The 26,260-nt window shown below is 43.7% G+C and overlaps 1 protein-coding gene across 1 annotated transcript in view; it reads left to right on the top strand.

Moving 5' to 3' along the window:
* The window catches only part of gpr158a (G protein-coupled receptor 158a), a 53,267-nt gene extending 27,248 nt beyond the window's left edge, over positions 1-26,019 (top strand). Inside the window, exons 5-12 of the mRNA XM_035141863.2 lie at positions 375-443; positions 12,361-12,470; positions 13,473-13,711; positions 14,850-14,988; positions 17,511-17,616; positions 17,925-18,071; positions 18,179-18,262; positions 18,718-26,019. Coding sequence (XP_034997754.2) covers positions 375-443; positions 12,361-12,470; positions 13,473-13,711; positions 14,850-14,988; positions 17,511-17,616; positions 17,925-18,071; positions 18,179-18,262; positions 18,718-20,586 — 2,763 coding nt within the window. The 3' untranslated portion in view covers positions 20,587-26,019. The remainder of the gene's footprint in view (positions 1-374; positions 444-12,360; positions 12,471-13,472; positions 13,712-14,849; positions 14,989-17,510; positions 17,617-17,924; positions 18,072-18,178; positions 18,263-18,717) is intronic.
* The last annotated feature ends 241 nt before the right edge of the window (positions 26,020-26,260 follow it).

Genomic DNA, 26,260 nt, shown 5'->3' with positions numbered 1-26,260 from the left:
ATACACATTTATATCCATTGAGCAGAAATCAAACATTATTCTTTTATAATATAAAGACTTTGGGAATTTATTTTTGGTGCAAGAAAAGACCATGAAACTCTTTTATACTTTTTTCCACTGGAGATTTTGTAACGATATCTTATACATAACTGAAGATGAAAATTAAAGCGGCTTTAAACAGCATTTTAGATTCGCTCACTTACGGCGACTTTGCATTTCCCCCCTCAGCTGTTTTCAGGTGTTTTGTAAATAGCAACTTTTTAAGGCGATTTTATGTCAGCGTTGTGTTTGCAGCCTCAACAATTATCGATAAAAACCCATTAATTGATAAATTAGAGGTTTAATACTTGTTGCATCTTTGTTTTTTCTGTCAGAGTATCAGAGCGTCTGGTCTCGTCCTGCTGGAGGCCATCCTGTGTGGAGCCCTGCTTCTCTACTTCCCGGTGAGTGAGTGCGTGTGTGTGTGCGTGTGTGTGCATCCTTTCATGTGCTTGTTTTTGACGTATGTGCTGATACTGCTCATGACGTGCTCGTATATTGAGCCGAACACAGAAATCTTCTCCCTGACTGAAGGTTGGCATTCAGTCTGACCTTCAGTTCACTCTGTGTCTCATTCATCCGAAACTGTATCAGAGCTCAGAACAAAGTTTCGTGTCCGCGGCGGCGGCGGCGGCGGCGCGGAGCAGGATTGTTGGACGTGTCAGATCGTGAAACCCCTCGGTTCATAAATCATCCTGTTTGGATCTTGTTGTTCTGTGTGACAGCTGCATGTAGCGTGGATAAGCAGGGTTTCACAGCCGAGGTGTGTGAGATAAAACGGGACTGGCAGAGACAAACATCCCAGGGCTCGTTGGTGACCCCCTGCTAACTGTACACAGCGTCGGCCAATGAACCCAGCAGCCCGTCAGCTCCGCCATCTGTTGACCAGCCACTCGTGCTGCCTCACACACTCTGCGCTCGTTCAGACCTGCACGGGAAATACATTCGTCTGACCTTCACCTTTCAGTATTAAGTGTTTTCAACCAAAACTCAAACCTCAAGGGACTTTCACTTTAATGAAATTAGGTTTAGATTTATTTGTAGATAAACGATGTTGTAACTTTCACCATGTCGACCACGTCCTTTGAATGAAGGACCCCTTTATATCAAAGATATGTGGGACTGTCCTGCAAACACAAAAGGATCAATATTAAGTGCAACTCCAACAATATCCAGAAAGAAATATATTAAAATTAAGTTTGATTGTAAATAAAAACACTATATAGAAATAGATTTTAATCGAACCACCCTATAAATGGTGATGGTTGATCTAGTAAAACTTTAAATTTGTATTCAGAGCTGGAACAAATCATTGATTAATTGACGACAAATCAATTTGAACTATTACACTAAACTATAATTTATTAGTTATCAAAAAAGAATCTATTACTGCACATACTCATTTGTATATATTGTAGAAGTTGTACATTGTCCTGGAGGAATAACAGTGGAAGTGCTTGTTTTTTATAATTTCCATATGACTTTTAAATTCTGCCAATAAGGAATAAAATAGTATTTAAGTCCAACAACAACTGAACATGGCTCCTTGTCATGAACCAGAAATGGATGATAACTGAGTGTGATAGAGTTCAACCATGTGGAAACCATAACTAATTGTTGTGACCTCATGTAACCTGCAACTGTGATCAATACAAATCATTCAGAGTGATTCCCGAGCATCAGTTAAAAAAGATACCGACATTGATTTACATGAATCCACCATTACCTCTCCCTCCCGGGCGCCCGGGGCACGGACTAATTGCGATTTAGCTGCAATCATGTGGAGCTATATGCTTAGCAAAGCAATGCAGGGGGAATGTAATTAAAGCCAATTGATTCAGAGCCGGCTGATCAATGCAATTTGCTGCGACAAGGTCCTGAAAAGTAATAATGTTTTGAAATCTGCAGAGTGAAAGTAAACCAGCGCGGCAGGTTATCGGTGAGTGAGTGAATGAATTGCAGATGATGTTCCTGTATCTTGCTGAATGCTAAAAATAGGCCGCTTGTTAACAGGCTGTACAAAGGGAACTTCACTTTGTAGGTTGCTCTGTAAATCCAGCCTTGTTTGGAGAAGACAAATCAACGGACTGTTCTGTACCGTCATGCAGAAACGGTCAGAGTGAAACCACGACTCGTCTTGTTTTGATAAAACATCTCGGCTCGATCATGTGAAAACGGCGGCACGCTAGATTGATCCCCGCCCTGATGCATTTCCATGTCTCCCCTGCGAGTCCCACACGAGCCGAGGCTGCGAGGGTGAGACGCATCACTCCCAATCTAAATATAGATTCAGAAATATTCCACCGCCGCTGCTGCTTCTATTTTAAATAATTCCACTGTTATTAGGGCAGAAGGAGATGCATCTCCTCCTGCTCTGTGGAGGAAAACCATGTTCTCCCCCCCCCTGTGCTTTTCTCTGCCGAGCGTGTCACATGCAATAACTTCAGCTCCCTCCCTCCCCAGCTCTGAAATTAAAGGCGGAGGGAAGAAGGAACAAGCAGTGCAGGAGGAGAAGAGGCAAAATTATGGCAGTGCCAAAGCCGGCTATTTCCGTCTGGCTGTGGAGATGAGAGAGGGAGAGCGGACTTTGTGATTCACAATGTGATCCCGGGATTAGCTTGCCAGCCTCGCGTTTGTCTCTTTGCAGCTTCTTATTGACGCTGCTGGGGAGGCTTAGATGGGAGTACAGTGACAGAGTTTGGATTGCCATCGCTACTTGTTTTTATTTCTCAGATGCCACCAGCTCCCACAGTGGAGCCGGGGGAACATTCAGTAATGAATCGGAGGCGTCGCCTCGTGCTGCCACCTGGTATCAACCTGTCAAACGACGACTCTGATAGGTGCTCGGGAAAATGCAAAGAAAAGGGGGGGGGATGGAGTACACATTATTTCACTTGTCATAACAATATTCTTAGCGGTGCATTGTCCACACTGCAGCTCATGTGTCACACGACAGCTTGCAGAGGAGACAACGCCACTTAGAGAACAATGAAATCTTCCTCTTTTCCACATTCACTTTGCCTTTTCATCACAGTTTCTCTCTTTCCACAGCTCAGTCACTCTGTGCTTTTTGTCACTCGGCGTTCTGGCGACAATTTTTTTACTCCTCACCCCTCCTCTCTTTATTTTGGGCTTGGATTTAAGGGAGTGATTATCCGTAGGAAACACAAAGCTGCGACAACGATCTTCTTTATTACCTCGTGTTGGGTCTTAAATCTCAGCTAAAATATATATTCCTGAACTTACTTGTGCTGAAACACTATTTTGGTCTTTTATCTCTATTATTATTGTTATTACAAAAAAAAGTTCTCGATAAATAAAGTAATTCTTATCATTATTAAGGTTAGAGGTTAGCTATTCTCTATGAACAGAATCGAGGAACAAGATTTTAGGGCCGGAAGCCGCCAGGTTTCAGTTTCTAGTTCAAGAAAAACACAACTACAGGAAAGAATAAACATGACCAAGAAAGCTCGTCTGATGAGCTGTTCTCTGTCGCTCTCTCCCCCTCGTCAAGGAAACCATCTCTGTCATCTACCTGACGTTTGAAAACTCCAGGCGCTGCAGTGAGCCAGTAACAACCAGGCTGCTTAAATGCGTGTAAACAGACCATATGAGACTGATCTTCCCCTCCCAGTGTCCCAGCCCATCTGTGCCGTGCACCAGCGCAGTCCGCCCCAGAGACTGGGGTTGTTCTTCTCTCCCCTCCGAGACGTGTCACGCCTCCTGCTCTGCCTCGAATGCATTCATAGATGTTAACGTGTATCTGCGAGTTTTGTGTTTTTAGATTTTAGTTGCCACCGTTTGTGCAGCATCTTTTCAGCCCACTTGGGGCGTCTGTCGCTTCCTGTTCGAGAAAAACCTTTGCAGTTTTCAAACCAGTGGTCTGGAGCGTTAATCCTCCTCCGTCCCTGATTCAGTGTCTTTCCACCTGTCCACTTTCACTTTTAAGCCAAGGTGCCACTTCACCCCGGCTTGTGCGTCGCTGTGCATGGCAGGCGGGCCGGGCCTCCCAGCGCATCAGGGGGCTAATGAGAAGCCGTGTGGCCGGGGGATGATGTCTCCTGACCTGACAGGCCTTGACACACAGTCTGCCAGCGCTCTCTCTCCCCTGCTCAGCTCTACCTCCCATCCAAGCTGTTCTGACACTTTCAATCTGACTTAAGTGGATCTGGAGGGTTTCTGTGCATCCCCAGCCCTCCCTTCATACCCGCGCTTCCTTTTCCTCCATCTGCACGGTGCTGAAGATGCACAGAACACTGCACCTGGAGTGTTCTTTCTATCCATACGAGCAGAGAGATGGAGGGTGTGAGAGACCGGAAAAAGAAAGATAGCACGGTTGCATGTAGGCGTGTTATTCCCTCTCTGATACGTCCCTTTGAGACCCGGCGAGGTGGGAATATCTCTGAGGATGTAACTGGTGTTGAGGAGGGAAGGCGAGCGCCAGCCAGCCCCGGCCTTGACTGTGCAGAGGCCGAGCTGGATGCAATTTACACTCGGCCCACCTCAGGGAGCAGCGGCAGGAGAAGAAACCATTACCTCCCTCCAGAAAGCTGCCCTTCCCACGTGGCAGTGAGTGTCAGCTTTCATATAAAAATGGATCCATTGCTATTACAACACTCCACCTCTCCCTTGCTCCCACCAGTGCCCCCCCCCCTCCTCCTACTCTCTCATACCGAAGGTGTTTCGTGGATTTATATATAAAAAAGAAAATAAGACAAAGAGACGAGGAACGAGCCGGAGACGATGACCAGAAAAAGCGGGGCATGGGCGGACCGGAAGGCTGCCGCGATTTCCTGTCAAAACATTCAAAGTAGCGCGAGAGCTTTGTTGTGACAGATCGATTCCCGAGGCGGCGCCATCTCGTTCTCCACTCAGACGGAGACGGACACACTAAATGGCTGAAAGTCATTTTTCTCCTCTTTAGCTGAATCTTTGGAAACTGTGAAAACAAAAACCTGAAATTCAGCTCCGTCTGTTCCTTTGACTAATGCTGGCCAACGGTTTCCAGCTCTGGGCTTTAGTTGCTTTCAAATCAAAGAACTGACGTGTTTTGCACTGGATCACGTACAGATGACTAATATATGATATTTTCTTTTGCCATTTTCATTTCCCTAAGTGCTCTATTAGCATGAGGCTGCTCCTCTACCCGTCATAGCTGTGAACCCCGGTAATAACTCAGCATTCAAACCATCACTTAGAATTTTTGCAGGTCTAACAGAGGCACAGTTTCCAGGCATTGAAACCATTTGGTCAGTGTATTAACTTTTCTGAATCCTGACCACATTCATTTATACATTTAAACACGAAAAACAGGACATATTTGCACAATTTGCACGATCTACGCACGTAGTTCTAAAACATCTACGTAAGTCTGAACACTCAAATTTTTCAAGGAGTCTCCAATATGTTTTTATACCAACGGTGGATAAACAGATGGACAAACACACACAACTCTGGTGTTTTATTGACATTTTTGTTGCTTCCAGCTCAGTGTTTTTGTTTTACGGCCACAGCTACTTGTTCTTTCTAATCTTAGCGCTCATGACTGGCACCAAACATCCCGTCCTCAGTCTGCCAGAAATTATATTTACACACAACCAAGTTGCAGCCTATTGTTTGCAGACAGGGTCAATGACTGCAGACTGAAATACTATATATACATAACAAATGTTAAATTATACTCGTGAAGAACGCCTTGCATCAAGCTCAGTTGTTGAGAGTGACGGAGTAACAAATAGAATATACAGTAAACATTTTTCCCGTCTGCTAAATCGACTAAACTCATTTCATGCCACCGAGAGACGAGTCCGACGCTCTGATCGATAACTTGTGCGTCTCTGACCTTCACAGGGACGAGGATCAATCCCCAAAAGCTTTCACCCTCTTCATCGACCACATTTACATTTTTATTGTCTGCACATTACAAGTTAATTACACACTGCTGATTTTCGGTGCACTTCTGCTAACTGCATTATTCTAATAAAAGAATCCACCCACTTTTTTTTTATTTTTTAAGTGTTATTGGTTGAATATCTCCTGTTTGCCCCAGAGCGAGAGCTAATTATCCAAAGCAGTCTAGCACAAAATGATTTGTGTATGCTCTATGGTGCATCCATTTGGGAGTCGTAATTTGGTTGTGGGCGTATTTTCATCCTCACATGGAGCCTTTGGGGACTTTAAAGTGCCAGAGTTTGTGTTTTTATCACATTAAAGTTCGGCACCGACACCGGCTGTGTTTACATTTAGTCGTACTCCAGTTAAGGTCACATTTAAAGTCTCAGTTTCCTTTAATCAACTCAGGTCGGACAGCGTTTTGTCCACATGGCCGAAGGCAAAAGTCTTCACACCTGGTGATGAATGGACACAACACAAGTCAGGAACCTGCTTTCAGACATGCACTGAACTTCTATTCCCGGAGGATCTGAATGTGAGAAGTGCGTCCAAGCTCCTTCAACATTTTGTTCTGCTGCGATGAATAAATCTGGAAACTGAATTTACAGAAAGCTACCATCCTCTTCTCCGAGCAGCAGCTTCACCTTCACAGTGCCTTTGTCAAAAAATAAACACTGAAATAGAGAATACGGTGAATTACGAGGCAGCTGACAGACACACTAAGACTCATGAAGCCGAAACAGTTGGTCGACCGTTGTGTGGAAAAGACTCGTGTTTGATTCGATGCTGCTTTTTCTCAGATGGGAATTCTTCTTCTCCGAGAAACTTTAGAGGTTCCCTCGAGAGTCTTTCTGTAAACAAACAAAAGTTATGTTTACGTTCAGTGTTACTCTACCAAAGGCGTTTGGTGTGTTGTGTATTTACTTAATCATCAAACATTTTATTTATTTTCCGACTTGCATCCGGCTGCTTCCAGGCTTATTGGTTTGACCACACGTTTCCATGTCTGCTGAGAGTTGCATCACATGTGCACACCCATAGTTACCCAGGATGCAAGGTTAATGACTTAAGCTGCAGCCAGCCACCAGGGGGCGATCCAGATGCTTTGGCTTCACTTGTGGGGAGCTTGTTCTGGTGCAACCACCTGGATCATCTGTCGTAAAACCAGGACACAGAACAAACTGCTCAGTTCAGTGTGAAATGAACTAGTTTTGATATAATCACTGATTTCCCACTCAATCCTCAGTTCAGCTGGTGCAACAGGCTGCTGCTCTTCTCCGTCGCCTCTGTGGAAACTCACCAACAAAACCAGGACACTGTCCATGCTCTTTTTCAAAATGGACTCACCTCAAAAGCAAAATTAACAACCCAGCGTTGGTGAGCGCGAGGTTAGCCAACATCAGATCAGCTCCCTGGAAAGCCACCGCCGCTCGCACCACAGCTGGCTGGCTGTCGTCAGCGGCGCATCAAAAGGGACACTCTCGAGTGGGTAACCAACCAGCCCACTGAGTCTCTGTGTGTGGAGCCAGCTGGTGGGTGCTGAGATGGGGAGCGATCGGGAATGAAAGATAACTGCAAATTAAGTGAGCGAGCGTTGATTGAATGAGTGAGTGGGTGAGCGTGTGAATCTCGCTGCTCTCTGTGCTTTTCGCCTCCCGTCACTCTCGTTGTTGAATATTCCAACGGATACGTGAAGAGAGATGAATCTATTTATCATGAATGTTAATCATGTAAACCCACTGAAACCCTGTTCTCAGTCCTTCAGTCATTTCTGTGTTAAATGTTACACCATTTATGTGTCGACTGAAGACAGATTCAAATATATATATTTCCCATTTCCTTTATCTGTTTCTCTCATATCCCCCTTGTTCATTTTGTGTCTTGTTTCTTTATATTTGTTTTCACCAGGCTTCTTTTTATCTAGATTTTTGTTTAAAACTAGCAGTGCCCTTTGTAAACCGGTTTAATTGAATGGGCCGTTGTTCGTACTGTGGTGATGCTGGTTGCAGCTTTTCTTTTCCGAAACTGTAAAAGTGACCTGCAGTGATTGAGCCGCAGCAAATAAAGAACCTGCTGCTGAACCCTGGAGCTGCACCATCCCTGCTGCTGCAGAGCGCTGGTTGCCTGTGTATTCAAAGCTTGTTAATATTGAACTTATCACGTGTCCAAATTGCACAGAAAAAGCGAGACTGCATTTTGTTGGTCTCATAACAACACAGATAATACGTGTAAAACAGTTCTCAAGATTTCTGGAAATATTAGATACATAAATACCACAAAAGCAATCAGGCTTATTTGAGGCTTCGACTTAAATAATGTAAAAGTTTCACAAAATTAGATTATACAAACTTAACATACAGAAAATCTGTATTAATAGGTCATTATAATGACTTTATTATCAAGAGCAATAAGTATTTAAATATTAGAGCAAAGAAACAACATCTCAGTGGAAAATGCAGTTTGTTGCAAAGACTTTCTTTCTCTCATCTTGAATATGTTATGTTTAGTCGATGGTTGGAGGCTGAGCTTCATCTACACAGTCACATGTTTAAACCAACAACAACTGCTGATGTTTCCCATCAGCAGACGACACGTCCCGTCATTGTCCGAGAACAAAACCCTTGTTAGTCACCGTCCCACGAGTCGCTCTTCATTAGAGCACGAGCGAAGACCTGTTATGTGTTATAACATCTGCTGTCAGGTTAATATGTGCACAACAGGCCATGTGCACCGCTAACAAAACAACAACAACACAAATAACTGATGCATAATTAGAGACACGAGTGGTAGGAGAGATGCTGACTCAACTGCCTCGTCCATAATGCATCACAAATGATGGATTAGATTACATTAGTTTTAGCTTTAGAGCTGCTGACAGTTTCCTCAGGGCAGAACCACGTTAGCTGTTTCCACCTAAGCTAAACAGGCTGTGACATGTTAATGCACCGATGCAAGATGTGAAGATGTGATTGCGATCAATCAAAGTATATTTCTGCAAAAATATGATATTTCTTTAAAAGGTTGAGCGTCTTCAATACTTAGCAAAGATGTATTTCCTTCAAACATCTGGATTAGAGATCAGCTTCTCAGTGAGAGGTGTGAATGTCCATGAGGGACAATTCATTCAAATCAATTCAACCAAAAACTGATGCCAGTCTGCGAAGGAAAAACAAGATATGGTGTTTCTGTCAGTAAGTTAGACATCCAGTACTTCAAAAAGTGTCTTCCTCTCAGATCTCTGGAGCACTTTGTTCTGTTTGGCAGTTTCCAACCTGACAGCATTTGCTTCGGAGGGTTGATGCAGAAGCAGGTTGTGTTAAATCAGGTGTCTGGGGAGTCTGGAGACGGAGAGGTCGGCAGATGGGAGACATTCAGCAGGGACACCTGCCGGAAACCAGGAGAAAATATTTCCTGATATTTCCTATAAATGTCCATGAAATCTGTCCTCTTTGGAGGGAGAGATACTTAAAAGGATGTTCGGGCTCATAATTTTAATTTGTGTTATTATTTGAAAATGTTTACATGCTTGAATGTTCAGAAGCCACATCACTATCCACAGACTGTCCACTGCTGCAGCTCCACTATTCAGCCTCTGTCTGAAAAGCATGGATTTAGCTCCTGTCTCTTTAAGACCCCCCTCTAGTCTGCTCTGATTGGCCAGCTGGTCCGCTCTGTTGTGATTGGTCAACTGCTTCAAGCGTGTATCAGAACCGTCGACCTTTGCAGAACTTTTACATTCACAAAAAACCTCTATAACACACGAGAGCAAAGAAAAACAAAAAAAGCAGCATATGTTTATTAAATTGTGACAAAAACTGAATTTCTCCTTCTACATATATTCTTAGAGTTTAGAATAATCACGATATATAAATGGCGTCTGCAAGATGTTTGGCAGCACTCAGCACTTCCAGATACTCAGGCTGTAAGCGAGAGGCGAGCTGAGGAGCAGAAAGAGTGTTGATAATTGTCTCCTTCATATTGACGTCCATTAGACAGGTATACACCCCCTGATCCTCTCAATCCCTTCACACGCACTTATGCTGCACGTGAACACACACACACACACACACACGCTGCAGAACATCACCCGATCCCTCTCCTTTCTCACAGCGCCGAATCCAGCATTCCCAGCACTCAGCATCGATTATTAATGGAAAGTTTGAAAAGAGAAGAGGACGGAGGGAGGAGGAGGAGGCTAGAAACCGATCTTGCTCTTTATGCTCGCTGACGTGAAGAGAAAACTGCCCGAGGGTCACAGCCAGACTCTTCCCAGAAACCCTCCTGATGGGAAGTGCAGCGGCGGAGCGAGCTGCTTACGTAATGAATATCGCTCCTGCAGCATGTGGTCATGAGGGGTCACGGAAATGTTTGAGGACGATGACTGAGGTTATTTTCAGAGTAAAATTAGAGTATTGGCGATGAGGCGATTGGAGAATTGACCGTATTGTATCAGATGAACTGGGGGAGAGCTGAGAGTCCAGAGGGAACACGTGGTTGGTTTTTATTACGCTGGAGCTAAAGTTTCACATTCAGCATATTCTTTAATAGTTTAAAAGTCCACTCTTGTGAATTATGAGCAAAGCTGCTTGAACTTAATAAACTTCTGCTTGATGAAAATTTGAAAAAAGACTTCTTTGACTTCGTCTCTGTCTTTTGTTGTTGTTGTCAACTGTGAATCTTGAGCGACTAAATATAAAACTTTTCCATTGTGGTTTTCAACGGGTGAAAATGATGTGATCTCACCTTTTAAACACAAACTAAATGTGATAAAAACTTTTTCCTGAGACCCGCTCGCATCATTTAAAGCCGAGCCTCCGGGGAACAGCTGCGAGTTTCTGTCTCACCACAAACAACACCAGGCCCGAAGTGGCACGTGACCGAGATCCAGCTGCTATTTTGCAGTTTATCGAAAACGGAGTCGGAAGCCGTGTTTTCCCCCAGTGTGTGTTTTTTTTGTTTTTTTTAACTGCTCGTCCTGTGCCCTCCTTCTGTCCCTGCGGAGCCAAACGTGCGTCAGCAAGTTGCTGAGAGGCTGAGAGGCCTGATATCTCTTTATCGGCTCCTGTGCCTCCGCTCTGCGTTTCGTCAGGAATCCACTGAGGACTTAGTTTTTGCAATATTACTTTCTTTAACCTCTTCATGTGAGTTTCAGGGGCTGCTCCATGCTGCAAATGTAAGACAGCTGAGTCATGTCAGAAGTTTTTCTGGTCGACCATGTGTCACAGGAGGGCGTGGCCCACCCTCTCTCCTGTGGGGTCCTCCGTGTCCCTTAACTGACTCAGACCAATAGTGAGCGAAGAAATCCACATGCCTGCGTCTTCTCCGCTGCCTGAGGGAACGTATTAATGGCTCGGCTAATCCGATTACCATTAACAATCCCACAGGGGAAATCGCTGCACATCTGCAACGGACAGATAATTGTGTTGCCTCAGATGTTTGTGTCTTTCTCTAGTTTTGTGTGTTTTGGATTGATGCTTTTTGGAAGATCATGAGTGTGTGTGTGTGTGGTTTATTTTTTTGTATGGGCGCCATGTCTGTGCGATTCTCGGTCTTTACAGCAAACGCGGGTGGATCCTCGTTCTCTGTCTCAAGGGCAGTTCCTCTGTGATGTTAGCGTCAGATGCAGCCGTGTTATGAGTAATGCCAGGGAGGGATGTAAAATGTCACTGCGCTTCTGTCACATCGTGTTTTAACTATTAAAGTCGATGTGATTCATGACATTTCCTCTTTGACTTTTCATTTACAGTTTCTTGAGAAATAGAGGTGAACCTTATCAGCTGTAGAGTCAGAGTCGTGCTGGTAATGCCCATACCCATATGTTTTAAATTATAGTAAATAGAAGCAGTGTGGGAAGAATTATGTAAATGTAGAAATCATTATCTTTTGCTTCATTATAATTATTATAATTAGTTTCTGATGCTTAAACGTTGTTTCATGTAATGATTGCGGTCTGAGGTTGTGGGGTTCAGGTGAATTTCAACTCCACTGCATTTTTAAACATGACTTTATCCGACTATATTTGGAATAATATTGATATATATATTTAACAGCAGTTTAAACACCACACGCTGCCATCTTAAATACGACTGGGTTGGTTTTGCTGTTGATTTTACTCAGACTGGAAACTATCCAAACTCAAGGTCAACTTACCAGCTCTCTCTGGAGCTTTCAAACACATCACACAGTCTTCATCGACAGAGTGAATCTGCTCAGTGATGGATCTGTGAAGCTTCAACATTTTATCCTCAGCACTTTTTTTCTCAAACGCATCCAAGTTCATTTCCAGGCCTGGAAACTCAATGACCATTCGCCCACAACCTGTCCTGAGCTTCCAAACAGATTGAATGGTTTTCATTAGTGAGTTAATGTGCTGGGATTAGTCGTCTCAATGGCTCAGTCCTTGTTATTCAGACTCTTTCTGTGTTGCAGGTCGGGATTCTTTACTTCCAGCCGAGTGTTTTCCGATGCATCCTGCTGCGATGGGTCCGACTGCTGGGTTTTGCCACCGTCTACGGGACTCTGACTCTGAAGTTGTACAGGTAACACACACACACACACACACACACACACACACACACACACACACACACACACACACACACACAGGCCCTCTCCTCATGTCAGCAGGGATTAACTCCAGCTCCTCCTGCGGCCCTCGAAGTCGAAGCGGTACAGATGATGGATGGATGAGCTACTTTAGTGCTTATGTGTCTTTACTTATCAGGTGATTAGCGAAGTGTGTGAGCGGTGTTTTTTAATAACGTCAGGCATAAACTTCAGGTTTAGGACCGCACAGTGTGCTCTGGTCCCAAAGGATCTCCATATATATCGTTTGGAAAAAGACGGACCAAGAGACAAATGTGTGAGGGAGCAGAGGAAGGGAAAGAAGTGCCAGAGGGCTGAGAGAACAGGGGAGGATATCCAGCACTGAATAACCCGTAATGAGACAGCAGCTCCGCCGTATTTAAAGCAACGCACTTGAAATTGTTCTTCTGTGGGTCTTTCTGTCAGGTGGATGTGTCAAAAAGGCCCGGTGAAGACGATGATTAAGAGGATGTGGCTAATGCGAGCCGAGTAAACCCTCAGAGCTGCGAGTCAACATATTGCACAGATCAATTTTTGATGGGGGGCTCATTAGTGGCGAGCGCAGTGGACACTTCATCAATGTGCGTGAAGGGCAGAGCCTAAGAATAGCGACGGCTGATCACGTGTTCCAGCTGAATTTAATTCCTGTTGCGCCGTCTTTGTGTTTCGGTGTATTTACGGCTTCATGTATTAAACATGGAAGAGGAAAGATTCACTGCTGGAAACCGTGATGCCTCTTACAGCTGAAATGTTCTTCTGCTTTAGTCCGTGGTCGTACTAAGCTGCATGCACATGGACAGTAGGTACGATAAAAAGTTAAATCCTTAAAACTCTTATGGGCCTTAATCTACAACAATCCATCCCATCGTAGATGCTCAGTTTGACATATATTAATCTACAGTGTATTTACATGTTGTTCTGAGGGTCTCTCCTCCTCCTCCTCCTCTTCCTCACAGGGTGCTGAAGGTGTTCCTCTCCCGGACAGCCCAGAGGATCCCCTACATGACCAGCTGGCGAGTGCTGCGTCTGCTGGGCATCATCCTCCTCATCGTCTGCTGGTTCCTGGTGGCGTGGACATCTGCCGTGTGTCAGAACCCGGACAGGAAGTCCACTCTCATCGACGTGGGCTACACGCCCGACGGGCTGCAGTTCAGCATGTGTCTGCTGGACCGCTGGGACTACATGATGGCTGTCGGTGAGCTGCCCCTCCGCGTCCATCGGGGGTTTACATAGATGAATACACGCTTCATTCTGTTTTTGGGCACCACAGAGAGAAAACATGGGTTATTTGAGGTATTCATGGCAGGGAAATCCAGAAGTAATTTGTCTGGCACGATACATTAGGAGTTCAAAGAGTGTACGAGAGATGAGGGAAGAGTGAGTGATGAGGAGAAGTGGGATGAGGGAGACAGTTTGCCTCCATCTACATTTGGCAGCGCTCTCCTGTTTCCTAAAAGAAAGACATTAATCCTCCCCACTGGTGATGCACATTTGGGTGTTTTCCTGTGTTTTTTCGCTCGGAGGAGAGGGAACAACCAGCAGCAGATAAAGACAGATGAGGCATCGACGGCGCTCGGCGGGGGGCCTGCATCTCGCACTGAGGATCCGCATCCGCAGATCTGCATCCTGTTTTTTTCACGCCTGCTGACTCAGGCTTCACGAGGGAGCAAAAAAACGCGGTCCTATTTGACTTCTGGGTAAAACGAATGGACCCCCAGCAGGGACGACACGCTGCGATACTGTAGACCGAGGACAGATTTCCTTTCTGTTCATCGGGGGTAAAAACAGGAATGTGCAGGTCAGCTCTGACGTCAAAAAACAACATGCAAACGCACAACAAAGTGCAGTTTCAGCAATGCAATTATGTGTTGGATAATTAATCTTGTATATTACATCAGATTTAAGCATATTTCTCTTGTGTTGTTGCGGAAACCAGCAGCATTTGTTTTAGTGTTTGTTCAACACAAACCAGGATTTTATGTCTTCTACAGTGGAGATTCTATAAAGAGCATAGATTATTACTCTATTAATGGTTAATCAAATTGTTTTCTGATGCATTTCTCATGTAAAAAACACCATGTTAATTGTGGAGCTCCCTGTATATGAAACATTACATGCGGCGGCCATGTTGGTGCACAAGGATCCATTTATTCTCCAGAGAAAACAACCACAGCTGTTATAACTGAGTTTCACAGCTGTTGTGAGCAGGATATTTTTATGTAAACCTGTGTTGTACAACAGTTGAACAGTTATTTTTTGGTCCTGTGCTCTGCATATAAATGATTTCTTTGCCCCGTGTCTTCATTGTGTTCCTCTTTTCTCATTCTTCACAGCCGAGTTCCTCTTCCTGCTGTGGGCAGTGTACCTGTGCTACGCCGTGAGGACGGTGCCGTCGGCGTTCCACGAGCCTCGCTACATGGCCATCGCCGTTCACAACGAGCTCGTCCTCTCAGCGATATTCCATGTGATCAGGTAACGCCTCCCAAATTAACTTTTACATTCACATTTGGATGCTAATCTTACATTACAACTAATCTTCAAGGGGTCTCATAGCAAAAATGGACATGTTAATATAAACTGTATAAATACATGTACTGACATATGAAATAAGTCAAATAAAATAAGATGCACAGCAGCATAATTATAACAATAATGTCCATATCTAGCCAGTATCAAAAAATAAATAGAGAACAATGCATTTCCATTAAAGTCATATTAACGACTCATTATAAACAGTCTTATTCAGTCCTATTCTCCAATAAACCGCTGTTCAACAGAAGCACCAGTAGGAAAAGAGACATTAAGTCAGCAAGCAGCCTCATTAATGTCAGTCACAAAGAAATATCGAGCAAAGAAAGGCTCCTTTCAGCAACTTGATCTGTTGAGATAATAGTATAATGTTTTGTTTGAAAGTAATTTTTGCATTGTAAAAGTTGGTAAGTGTATAATTGGGTTATTAGCAAAAGAAAAAGCATCATCACATCAAGTGTGTCTTAAAAAACAGAGTCAGAAAATCCACCACATACATACAACATATCGTCATTTCACAAAAAACTCTATACTTACAAATATAATATTCGATAGAAGGTTTAAATGATCTGCTTGTCTCTAGAAGCCTTTACAGGGAAGTTGTATTGATGCAAATTTGTGTTATTTGTGAGAATTCAGCCTTTAAACTTCGACGATCACAGGAAGATCTGTAATAAATCTCCGCTCCTGGTGCAGTCACGTCCGTGCATCTGCTCCGGGGACAATAAAACATAATTACCAACAAACGCATCATCCTCAACATGTACAGATGCTGTCACGTCCATTTACAACATGTTTCCACATTTACCGGCTCCATATTTAATATCATGGCGTTTGCTGGCTGGTGTCATTTTGACGTTTATGTCCTCCACTAGATTGTCTCATTTGCATCACATATAGGCTGAATGAGGCTCAACCCTTCTGTTCATGTGGGAGCTGTTTCTGTTTTTAATCTCCATTGTAGTGAAATCACTCCTCTCCCTCCTGTGTACATGTCAAAGAGCTGCAGCGTGCAGTTTGTAAATGAGACCTTTCAGCTGACATTGCCGTTCCGAGCTGGTGTCCCCCCTCCAAACGAGAGCTCAGCTCCATCACATTATTAAACAATGAACCATATCAGAGCATAAACACAAACAACTACAATTATTGGCACTTGTAAAACAACATCAATGTATCATCGACTTATCGCCTGATAGCTTCTTGGAGAAATCAGAGTTTTGGACATATCTGAACGTCTGGTTCTGCGTGACTCCGCTTTGTCGTGAGTCTGTTCTCTGCAGAAAATGACCAGACGAGACCCCCTGATAAATTGGACAGTTGCCTGGTGTGGCGGGTTTGATTCTGACTGACGGGCTGCCACCAGAGACCACGGCGTGCACTGGAGCTAGTTACGGGCGTCCATTTGTGTTACTCGCAGAACCGGCTATTTGATCCCACGGTGGCCAGTTACAGCTCCTTCCTTTGCCGTGGTGGTCGTGATGTTTTGGTAAAAGGTCCAGGTGCGAATGGGATGTGGAGAGAAAATGAGTGTAGAGGGATGGCGGGGGAGACCGCATGCCAAGGTTATTAAATCCTCATCTGCACAGAAACTCGCCATAAAACAGGAAGGAGGGAAGACTTCAGTGCTTTGGGGCATTTCATGTGCTGGACCTTTGCCGTCATTCATGCCTCTGAGCCATTACGACAGTAACTGTTCGTTAATTAGCCATTTGCCAACTTCAACAATGTAATGGGGCTGCTAGATGACATTCGCTTGGATAGAGGCTCTCCGGTGGTTGAATTAGCATCTGACAGGACATGCCTTCATATCCTCGGCGTGCTCAAGGTCTCACTGTGCTGAAAAGCCTGTTAGTTCACTTTAAATGAAAGACTTGAGCTACTCCTCGCACGCACTATTGTTTCTGCCGGTAATTATCTCATATTCCACCAACTGCTGTGCCACAGCGGGCCCAGTGTTTTGCTGTCTGGTGCATTAATAGGCTGCATCTTGTGAGCAGATCAAGGTCACTCCCCCTTTTTGTTGTGAATCCAATTGAAAGAATGAGGAGAAATATGGTGTCCTTGCTGGAAGCAGGGATCAAGTGGAGCATTATCCGAGGCGGTGGACTTGACGCCTGGACAGACAGTGGGTAAATCTACTTTGGCTGAAAACTCATTAAGTCTGCAGGCGTCTGTCTCCCCCGGCTCCATCTGTATCTCAGAGGTTTACTGCAGACGGAGCAAAGTGTGTGGACGTCACAACATAATTTAGTCGTGCTTCACTGCAGCTACCGTGTGAGCATTTTCAATTTGACAATCAGCTATCATAAGGCTTTTTAACACGCGTAATGAACAGCACTTTCATTGTGAGAGCATCTGGAGGCATCTGTACTATGTAGATTCAATTTCTTGTATTTTATTCTCTCTCTTTTCTCTCCATCTACTCTTTTTACTTTTATACTTTTCTTCTTTTTGCATCCTGACAGGTTCACTCTTGCCCCTGAGCTCCATCCAGACTGGATGCTGCTGCTGTTCTTCACCCACACCCACCTGACTGTCACAGTGACACTGGGTCTGCTTCTCATTCCTAAGGTAAAGTTTACAACTTGTGATCAAGTTTACTCCACATGCCCAAGAAAAGGAGAATATTGCTGTTATTTTTGAGACTTTGCATTTGTTCCGACACCACTTTTCTACTATCCTGATACTGACTCTGATGACAGACAATACAGAGCATCGATCCAATACCGCTGCATTTAAATGAATCTACTATCAGCAGTACTTGAGGCATTACAGATGTTGACATTGGTATAAGAACATCTTGTTTATTTAGAAATTTGAATCACGCTACAATATATGTATGATCTGGTGTATGAGACTTTTTTATGCCACTCCACTAGTTCCTGTTTGCTGGCGCCCACATGAGAGACGATATAGCCTCTGAGGCCTACGAGGACGAGCTGGACATGGGTCGATCTGGGTCGTACCTAAACAGCAGCATAACCTCTGCATGGAGCGAACACAGTTTGGACCCTGAGGACATTCGGGTAAGACGTGGCTTCCGTTTACCTTTCCACCTCCGATGTATAACCTGGTTATAACTTTTTTTTAAATCCTACCAAAAATACTGAGCCATGGCAGTTCTTTATTGCAGACACCAGACGAAATGGGCCCTCTCAGTTCTATTAATGGCTGTGGCGTAAGGCCTTGTGACAGTCATTGGGAAAAACGTACCAACGTGAGCAGAGATTTCTGTTTGTCTGTTAGCGCTGAAGAAGTCTCTCTACCAAAAGATCTGGGCACCTCAATCCAATTATCAGAGAGGGTGTTACCATGATGACAAAAGCATTCATTATACGGGATGGTGACAGATATATGATTAATTCAAGACCTGAGCTTAGAGGCTGTTTCAGACCTAACATCAATTCACACTCCGTTTCCTTATTTAAAGCTGTTCAGGACTGTCCTGTCTTTGCTTTTTCTTTCAGCTTGCATGTGATATTCCGTAGTGCATCACTTAACAACTGTTTGTTAGTCACGTGTCATGGATTTGTACGGCATGTTCTCTGTGCAATAGTGTGTCTGCTTTTTCATAACAGTGTTTTGATCGTAAGAACACCGATATATTTGCTTGTAGCAAGAGACTGACCACTTCTCTTTTGTCTTTCCAATCATTCCGGCATCCATGTTTAGGAGGAGTTGAAGAAGCTCTACTCCCAGTTGGAGATTTACAAGAGGAAGAAGATGCTGGCGAACAATCCTCATCTCCAGAAGAAACGCAGCTCCAAGAAAGGGCTGGGTCGCTCGCTGATGAGGCGCATCACCGAAATCCCTGAATCTGTGCACCGTCAATGCAGCCGGGACGACAAGGAGTCGGGGGAGCATGGGAGCAATCGTAACAGCATTTGCATGTTGAAAAAGAACCCTTTCGATCCGCCTCACCCAGGAAAACCAGCCAAGGAGGAGACGCTGAAGAACAAGGTTTTCTCCCTGAAGAAGTCCCACAGTAGCTACGACCACGTCCGCGACCAGAACGAAGACTCCAACAGCTCGACAACAGACAAGATGGAGGTGACCCCGGCTGAAGGATCCCTCCTGGATACCCTTATGGGCAAGAAACTGGTCAAGAAGAAATCTAGTGAGAATGTATGTGTCCCCAGCGAATCTACAGAATGTGTCCCTTTGGTCTGCAAGTCTGCCAGCGCCCATAACCTCACCGCAGACAAGAAACCAATTCATCCGAAGGCTTCAATGCTGCAGAAGTCACTCAGTGTCATCGCCAGTGCCAAAGAGAAGACTTTGGGTTTGACAGGAAAGGCCCAGATAGCAGAGGACAGCAATAAGAAGAGTCAGTCAAAGAGCAAAGAGACAAGGGCCAGTGCAGAGCCAGAAAACGAAGGCCCGTCTAAGATGATTATCAGCCAGTCGGTTGAGTACAAACAGACTGTGGCAAAAGGTACGATCATGAAACAGCCGGTTAGCGGTAGCGAGCCAACAATCTGTTCCGATCCAGTCAAGGGAAAGGACCTCTACGATCTCTCAGAGGTTTGCCCCTGGGAAGTGGAAGATGTCCCAACTCCATCTGAAAACAAAGTCATAAAGCACGTATCTATCGCACCAAAGGAAACCACGACAGTTCACGGAGGGAGCACCAAGGGAGGCAAATCTCAGCAGCAGAAGCAGAAAGCGTCTGATCACTCGAGTGGCAGGAATTCAAAGGAGATTCAGAAGACGACTGCTGTTCGGGCAGAGGTTTGTCCATGGGAGGACGGAGGTGAGAGTAACGTTAGTCAAGGGGAAGGGTCAAAGCAACAATTATCTAGTCAGACTAGTCAATTTGCTAAAACCCAGCAGCCTCATTCTGCAGTGGAAAGCTCCAAAACAGCTCGGGTAGACATTTGTCCTTGGGACTTTGACGAGCCTCAAACGACAACAGAAGTGTCTTGCTCATCAGATACGACAAAGCAGAAAAAGAGCACATCTCCAGTGGACTGTAGAGGGAAAAGTATCCTTTCAGATCCATCCAAAGTAGGAGGCTCACTCCAGCCACCAACTAAAGTTGATGTGTGTCCCTGGGACTATGACAGTACCGCAGTATCTCCAAATTCTGAGACGACGCCTAGTCCCTCTCAAGTTGCCAAAACCAAGGAAGACCTTTCAAAAAAGAAGGCTACCCCTTCCACAAGAACACTTGACAAAGAGAAATCAAAAGACATTGATGAGAAAAGTAGAACAAAATCTAAGGACAAGAGTAAATCGTCAGAGAGACACGCAAGCCCGCAAAAACTGGCCGAGGTTTGTCCCTGGGATGTAGAGAGTCAGCAGGAGGTACCGCTGGTGGAAAAAAGGAAAAGCGCAAATGTTGGAGCAGCCAAACCAAAACCGGCTGAAGTCTGTCCATGGGAGTTTGAGGATACGTCAGCTAATAAAGGTACAGACAAAAGTGCTTCTGTGGTCAAACAGAGCAATCCAAACCCTAAAGGCGGCGTCGAAACTGCTGCTAAAAAGGCAGATGTTTGTCCCTGGGACTTTGAGGAAAGCGCATCAAGCAAGCAGGCATGACACTAAAACCTTAACGGACTTCTGAAATTATAGTTATTGATGTACACTTTTTTTCACTTTGAAAATCGTTAAATATTACCTTTTACTATTAGTCTGGTGACTTGGAAGAAAAGTAGATCAAACTCCACAAGTTGCCTTCCTTTCCGAGGTTTTGTTCCTGTTTTACCTATTTTGAAAATAAGTAAAATGTACAAAAAAACAACGTCGTGACGAGCATTCCAGATTATTACAGGAACATCCTGAAGTTAAATTGTAGACAAATTATGCAACTTTTGATTCAGCCTTTTCACTTCATGAGCAATGTTGAAAATCTGCATTTATCATGTTCTGTACTCAAGTTTTGTTTTTAGTGCATTGACTTCATTACTTCTTGGGCAAGGACATGAAATAATGGTTTTGGAGAAAGAATATTGAACGTGAATTAAGGTTTGAAGTATGATAAGAAACTGCAGAAGTGAACGCCAAAGAAAATGGGAACATTTTGCAAGGAGGGACGTCGGTCTTTAGGCGGTCAAGTTAATTTATTAGTTTGTGTCCAAAACCTTGGCAGAGAGGGAAGGACTCAGTGAGAAAATCAATCTATAGCACTTTAGCCAACCCCATTAATTAAGAACTGAGGTCGGACTCTTGTTCTTCTTGTACACTTTGTATTTTCAAGCTCATGGCATGATACACACAACGACCAAAATTAGACATGTTTATTTTGTTTAGACCTATTTAATTGTAGTTCTCGGCAGATTAAAATGCTTCCAGGTCTGCTGGGATGTACTGTATGTGCCTAACCAACTAGCATTGTCTTGTATTAGTCTGAAGTAAAGCGAATGGGTTCATCTTGTGACGTTGACTTTATAGAAACAGCATGCACAGCCAGGTATCGAGGGTAGTCGGATGCTACCAGTTTGTCGACCAAGGCAATTAATGTCTTGACAAGTGTATAATGTTGTTGTTTTATTTTCCAAAAGCTCGTTCAGGTCGGTGAAGATTATATGAGAGCAGCACTAAACATGAATGTGTGTTAACATGACTCATATGTATGCTGTAAAAAGTAGGGCCAGAGAAATTATGAGTGTGAAACTGGAGAAAAATTATTCGCACCAGCTTTGTTTATAAATCCAGCATGGGTTGTCTTTAGGTCGGCTTGTAACAAGTGTGTGTGTGTGTTTGAGTTTGTATGAGAGTTAATAAAGTTAAACTACTTTCCTTAACGAGTAACCTGCGGAGCGTAGACTGTAGCTGGGTCCTAAATCACTCGCTAATTACTACATAGTCCACTATATAGTGAGTTCGCCATTTTCTAGTGCTGTCCGATTGTTTAGGGATTTTTTAATATCCTATATTGTGCACTCATTGTTTCCCACAATGCATTGTGAAAAAAAGTGTGATGGTCACTGACTGAGCAATATATACCATCATGCATTGCGCTCGCGGGGCAGAGACGAGCGTGAGCAGCAGGAACAGGTCGACCTGTCGTACAAATGTAAAATACGAGCAGAGCATCACAGCACAAACTGAGAAAAAGTTTATTTCTACATTAAATGATGGTCATTCAACATGTTTTTTACTTACGTATTAATACTTAATGTAAAATTACGTTGTTGTACGTCGTAATCCTGCAACAATGACGTAACTGGCGACAGGTAGTGTTCAAGATCGTTTTTTTGGATGAGCTCACTATATAGACCCTTAATAGCAAAGTAGGGGTTCGTGAATGAGTGGGTGATTTCGGACACAGCCTGTACATAAAGATGGACGACATTCCAACTCCCCAAAATTTAAGCCTAATCGTTTGGATTGCCCCCTGGTGGCTGGCTGCAGTATATGTCATAAACCCAGCCTCCTCCATGTTAGTGGATGGGACATGGACCAAATTAAAAAGTAATTTTTCTCAGGTAGTTGGGTAGTGGTTATCACACGGATGTACTGTATGTTCAAGTTTTTATTTAAGGTTTTAATTAGTTATTTGATGCTATAAAAACAGAGATTGATTTGCGATAGGCCGACCTCGGTACTGCACGGACTCTGGTTCCAAGTGATCTTGCAAGTTCAAGATGGCCGTGTGTATACCCGGAATAATTTAGCTTCAGGTTTGTACGAGGGGAAGTTGAGTCCATCTTTATTTACAGTCTGTTCTCTGGAGTCTGATTCATGATCAAGTCCTAACAGCTCCTGTTTTTTCCTCAAAGGTTGAATTTGCCACAACTCAGTTTACAAACAGCTGATGGGAATCACTGCTTTAAAAGTAATTCTGGTTTTTTATAACTTTTATTTTTAGCTCTTGGCCATGATTTCTGTCAGTATCAGTAACATTCTACTAACAAATTCAGGTTATGAGTCATGTTTAATGAGTCGTTAATTGATTTACAGCCGCGTCGATCTCATCCCTGTTTTCACCCATTTCTGTGGCCATTGTTCTGTTGCCACTTTCTGTGGATGAAGCTATTTATACGGCTCTGGCACCAGAAGACAATGGCCCTGCTCGTAATCCCACCTCGGGAGAAGGGAAACCACAGCACCACAACTATTTACTCTAAATTACCTCTGAATAAAATGGTTTATATGAGCTATTATTACTGTCGCTTTGTTTCCAGACCCGAGTAAATCCTTTGGTTAGTATAATATTACGATAACTGACAGAAACAATGGCCATTTACACAAATAAAACATGTCTTTTGTTTGACCAATGATACTGAAGGATAATTATGATTGTTCAGTGTTGAAAGTTCACAAGTAGCATATTTGCATGTTCCTCCCTGTTTAATGCAAAGTAGGCTAAAACCCAACCGATTAATTACGCTAATAACTTTAGATTAGACTTAGCAACGTGGTTTTTCAATTTTTCATTTGACTAAACCTTTTGAAGGTTTTGATTTGTTTCCTCGTTTTGCATCAAAATGTCTAAATATTCATCACTCTCCATCCTGGGATCACAGTGGAAAAAAAATATAGAAATTTCCCACTTATATTCAAAATAAACACCTGAGAAAATATTTGCAGTAATGTGAGTATCAATATAGCATCTACAGTACTTTATGGTATCTTGTGAGAATTACATGGTATCACTGAATGTCGTCACTGAGTGTAATTATCTGTAATTGCTGTCAAAATTCCTCTCGACATGATATACGACCTCTGTAAGAGTCCTTACTAACTGTGAGATAGGAAAAAAAAATCTGTGCTTGTCAGTGAGAATTTTACTTTGAAGTCCTCATTCGATTAAACACGGTTCGTAAACTGCTAAATTTCTGTAGCTCATCCCAACGGAAAACAGTCCAGTGACAAATATTTGTAGCCGTTCTCATCCGACGCGACTCCACAGCTCAACCCCATGAACATGATTTAGACGTCGGGTCTTATATCTGCCTCCGCCGACTGAGAAATTACCTCTGTCATTGACCTGGGGTGGGGTGGGGGCTTGTCTGAGATATTTAAAATGTGGAGTGTTTGCCTTTCAGCGCAGGGTTTGTCATCACCTCTGCTTTATGAGCTACTTTAGGAACAAGGTCTGAGAGGAGCTGTCACCACGTCGGGATTGATTGTGATGCTCTGATGGATCTATATGATATTTATGAACCAGATGTTCCGTGTCGTCCATCATGTGCCCTGTGGTCGCGGCTGCAGGATCCTATTACGTGAGATTACCTGACCTCCTGTGTGACAGCAGCAACATTTCAAAAGCCCCTCTCTGTTTTTTAAAACCGACTCTTCAGTCTTTGCAATCACTGCCGCATTAGATTTTACTGCCCTGGGTGATGAATAATATGCCGTATATATTTTCTGTCCTCGTAGGAAAGCTATTTTAAAAGAGGGGATGTGTTTATTTCTTGATAGTCACGTCGTGTTCCACATGACCTCACACTGAGCTCTGAAGCCGCTGTGATTTGGGTAAAATTCAATATATTTTATTTTGGGAGAAAAAGCGCAAGTACAAGCAATATTTTATAACATTTTCAAGCAAAGAAGTCGTCGAAAAAAACATTTTTATCGGTTTGTGTTGATTGTTTTAGCTTTTGCAGGTTTTGCCCGTGAGATTTACAGATCAGTGATACATGGAGCACAGAGGAAGGAACACTAAAGGCTCATTTATGCTGCTGTTACATATGAAAAGTGATGATGTACCGGTCACTGCCCACATACTTTCATGCGTCCTCTGCGTTGGCATTGTTGTTGAGCGAAACATCCACTAGAGGGCAGCACACAAGCAGCTGTTTGTGACTGTGCCCAGGCGAAGTAACATCTTATCGATTCTTTTTTAAGTTCCGACATCGTTGAAATGTCTTTATCGAGTTCTATGTTCGTCTCACTCACCACTGGCTACACTGCCCCCCCACGATTTCCAGTGGTACTGCACCGTTTCATCTGTTTCGTCCGTAAGCTTTCAGAAGATGTGCACGAATACAGACGATACGAGTGCAGGGTACCGCCTTGTTTCAACACCGCTCTGTCTCCGTGTGCAAGTGGAAGTTTATTCATTTCTTTGGCTTTGAGCCACCGGAAGTTAGCATAAAAATGAATTAGCTAAAAAGCTATTTCGTTCAATTTAGTTATTCGACGTTGTTGATAGTCAGGGAGTGCAAGTGCATAATTAGAGGGCGGAGTCCATATATGAAACGGACAAAAAACTCTGGCTCTGTTGTCATTTCCGTAGCTAACGTTGAGCATAAATGAGCCTTTACGGTGCAATATCCCACCATTATACTAGGAATAATGTCACAGTTTTGCATAGCATTCGATCTGCTCTGTTGTGTAGGTAGCATGCTAGCCGTAGCATCCCTCAGTTGAGTCAGTCCATAGCGTCTGTGTAAACATAACCAGCGTCCTACTGTCCGTCTCTCTGGAGAGTATCATTGTACTTTAGCCGTACTCATCAATGAATCAGTAAAAGTTTGAATCTCCGCCATTTCACGTCCACAAATCCAGACAGTTTGTCCTTGTAACACGTCGACGTAGACGACACCCGTGTCCCGTAGCTCTTCGTCCAGCGATCGGATCGTTGCCATGGTGCGTTCTGTCGGCTGTTGCTGCTTTCATCTCAAACCCCGACTTCCGTCTCCTCTTGTGACCAAACCGAGTCCGTCCGTCACCCGATGGCAAACACAACTACTACTCTTGCTACTACTACTATTCAATGCTGTAACGTTGTAAATCTTGCTCTTGTGGCTTCTGCATGAATTCAAGAAATTAGTAGGACCGATGTTTCACTGCCCTTGATAGAACAAAAAAGAAGAAAAAAAAGGATCTTTTATGGACTGTTACAAGTTGTATAGTGAGTGGTACTGTCCCTAACCCACTGTATTATGTGCTTGTTATAAATATTGCTCTATGACAAGCCTATAGCATCACTATATGGGAATATTTGGTAGATTTATATTGTGTTATATTGTGATAGCATGTACATAAAAGATACCTCCTCTGCAATAAATATTTATACGAAAATGAACCGCGTGTTTCACTATTTTGGATCCCAGTGAATTTTCGCTCTCGTCTTTGCTCTTCGAAACATTTCCAATCCCACGGGAGGTTGAGACGAGACGCTCCCATGATGCATGTCTGCTTAGTAATCATCCCTGTCTCAGGTTTGTTTGCTTATTCTTCTTGTAGACACGCAGTTGGTGAAACCCATGGCCTCTAAAAGCCTCGTGCATCATAACCACTTTAGGATATGCACGACTTGGCA

The sequence above is a fragment of the Hippoglossus stenolepis genome, chromosome 19 (genome assembly GCF_022539355.2).
Source record: "Hippoglossus stenolepis isolate QCI-W04-F060 chromosome 19, HSTE1.2, whole genome shotgun sequence".
In the NCBI taxonomy this organism is placed as follows: Eukaryota; Metazoa; Chordata; class Actinopteri; order Pleuronectiformes; family Pleuronectidae; genus Hippoglossus; species Hippoglossus stenolepis.
Note: the sequence above shows the minus strand (reverse complement) of the source record. Positions and strands in the feature narration are given on the sequence as shown.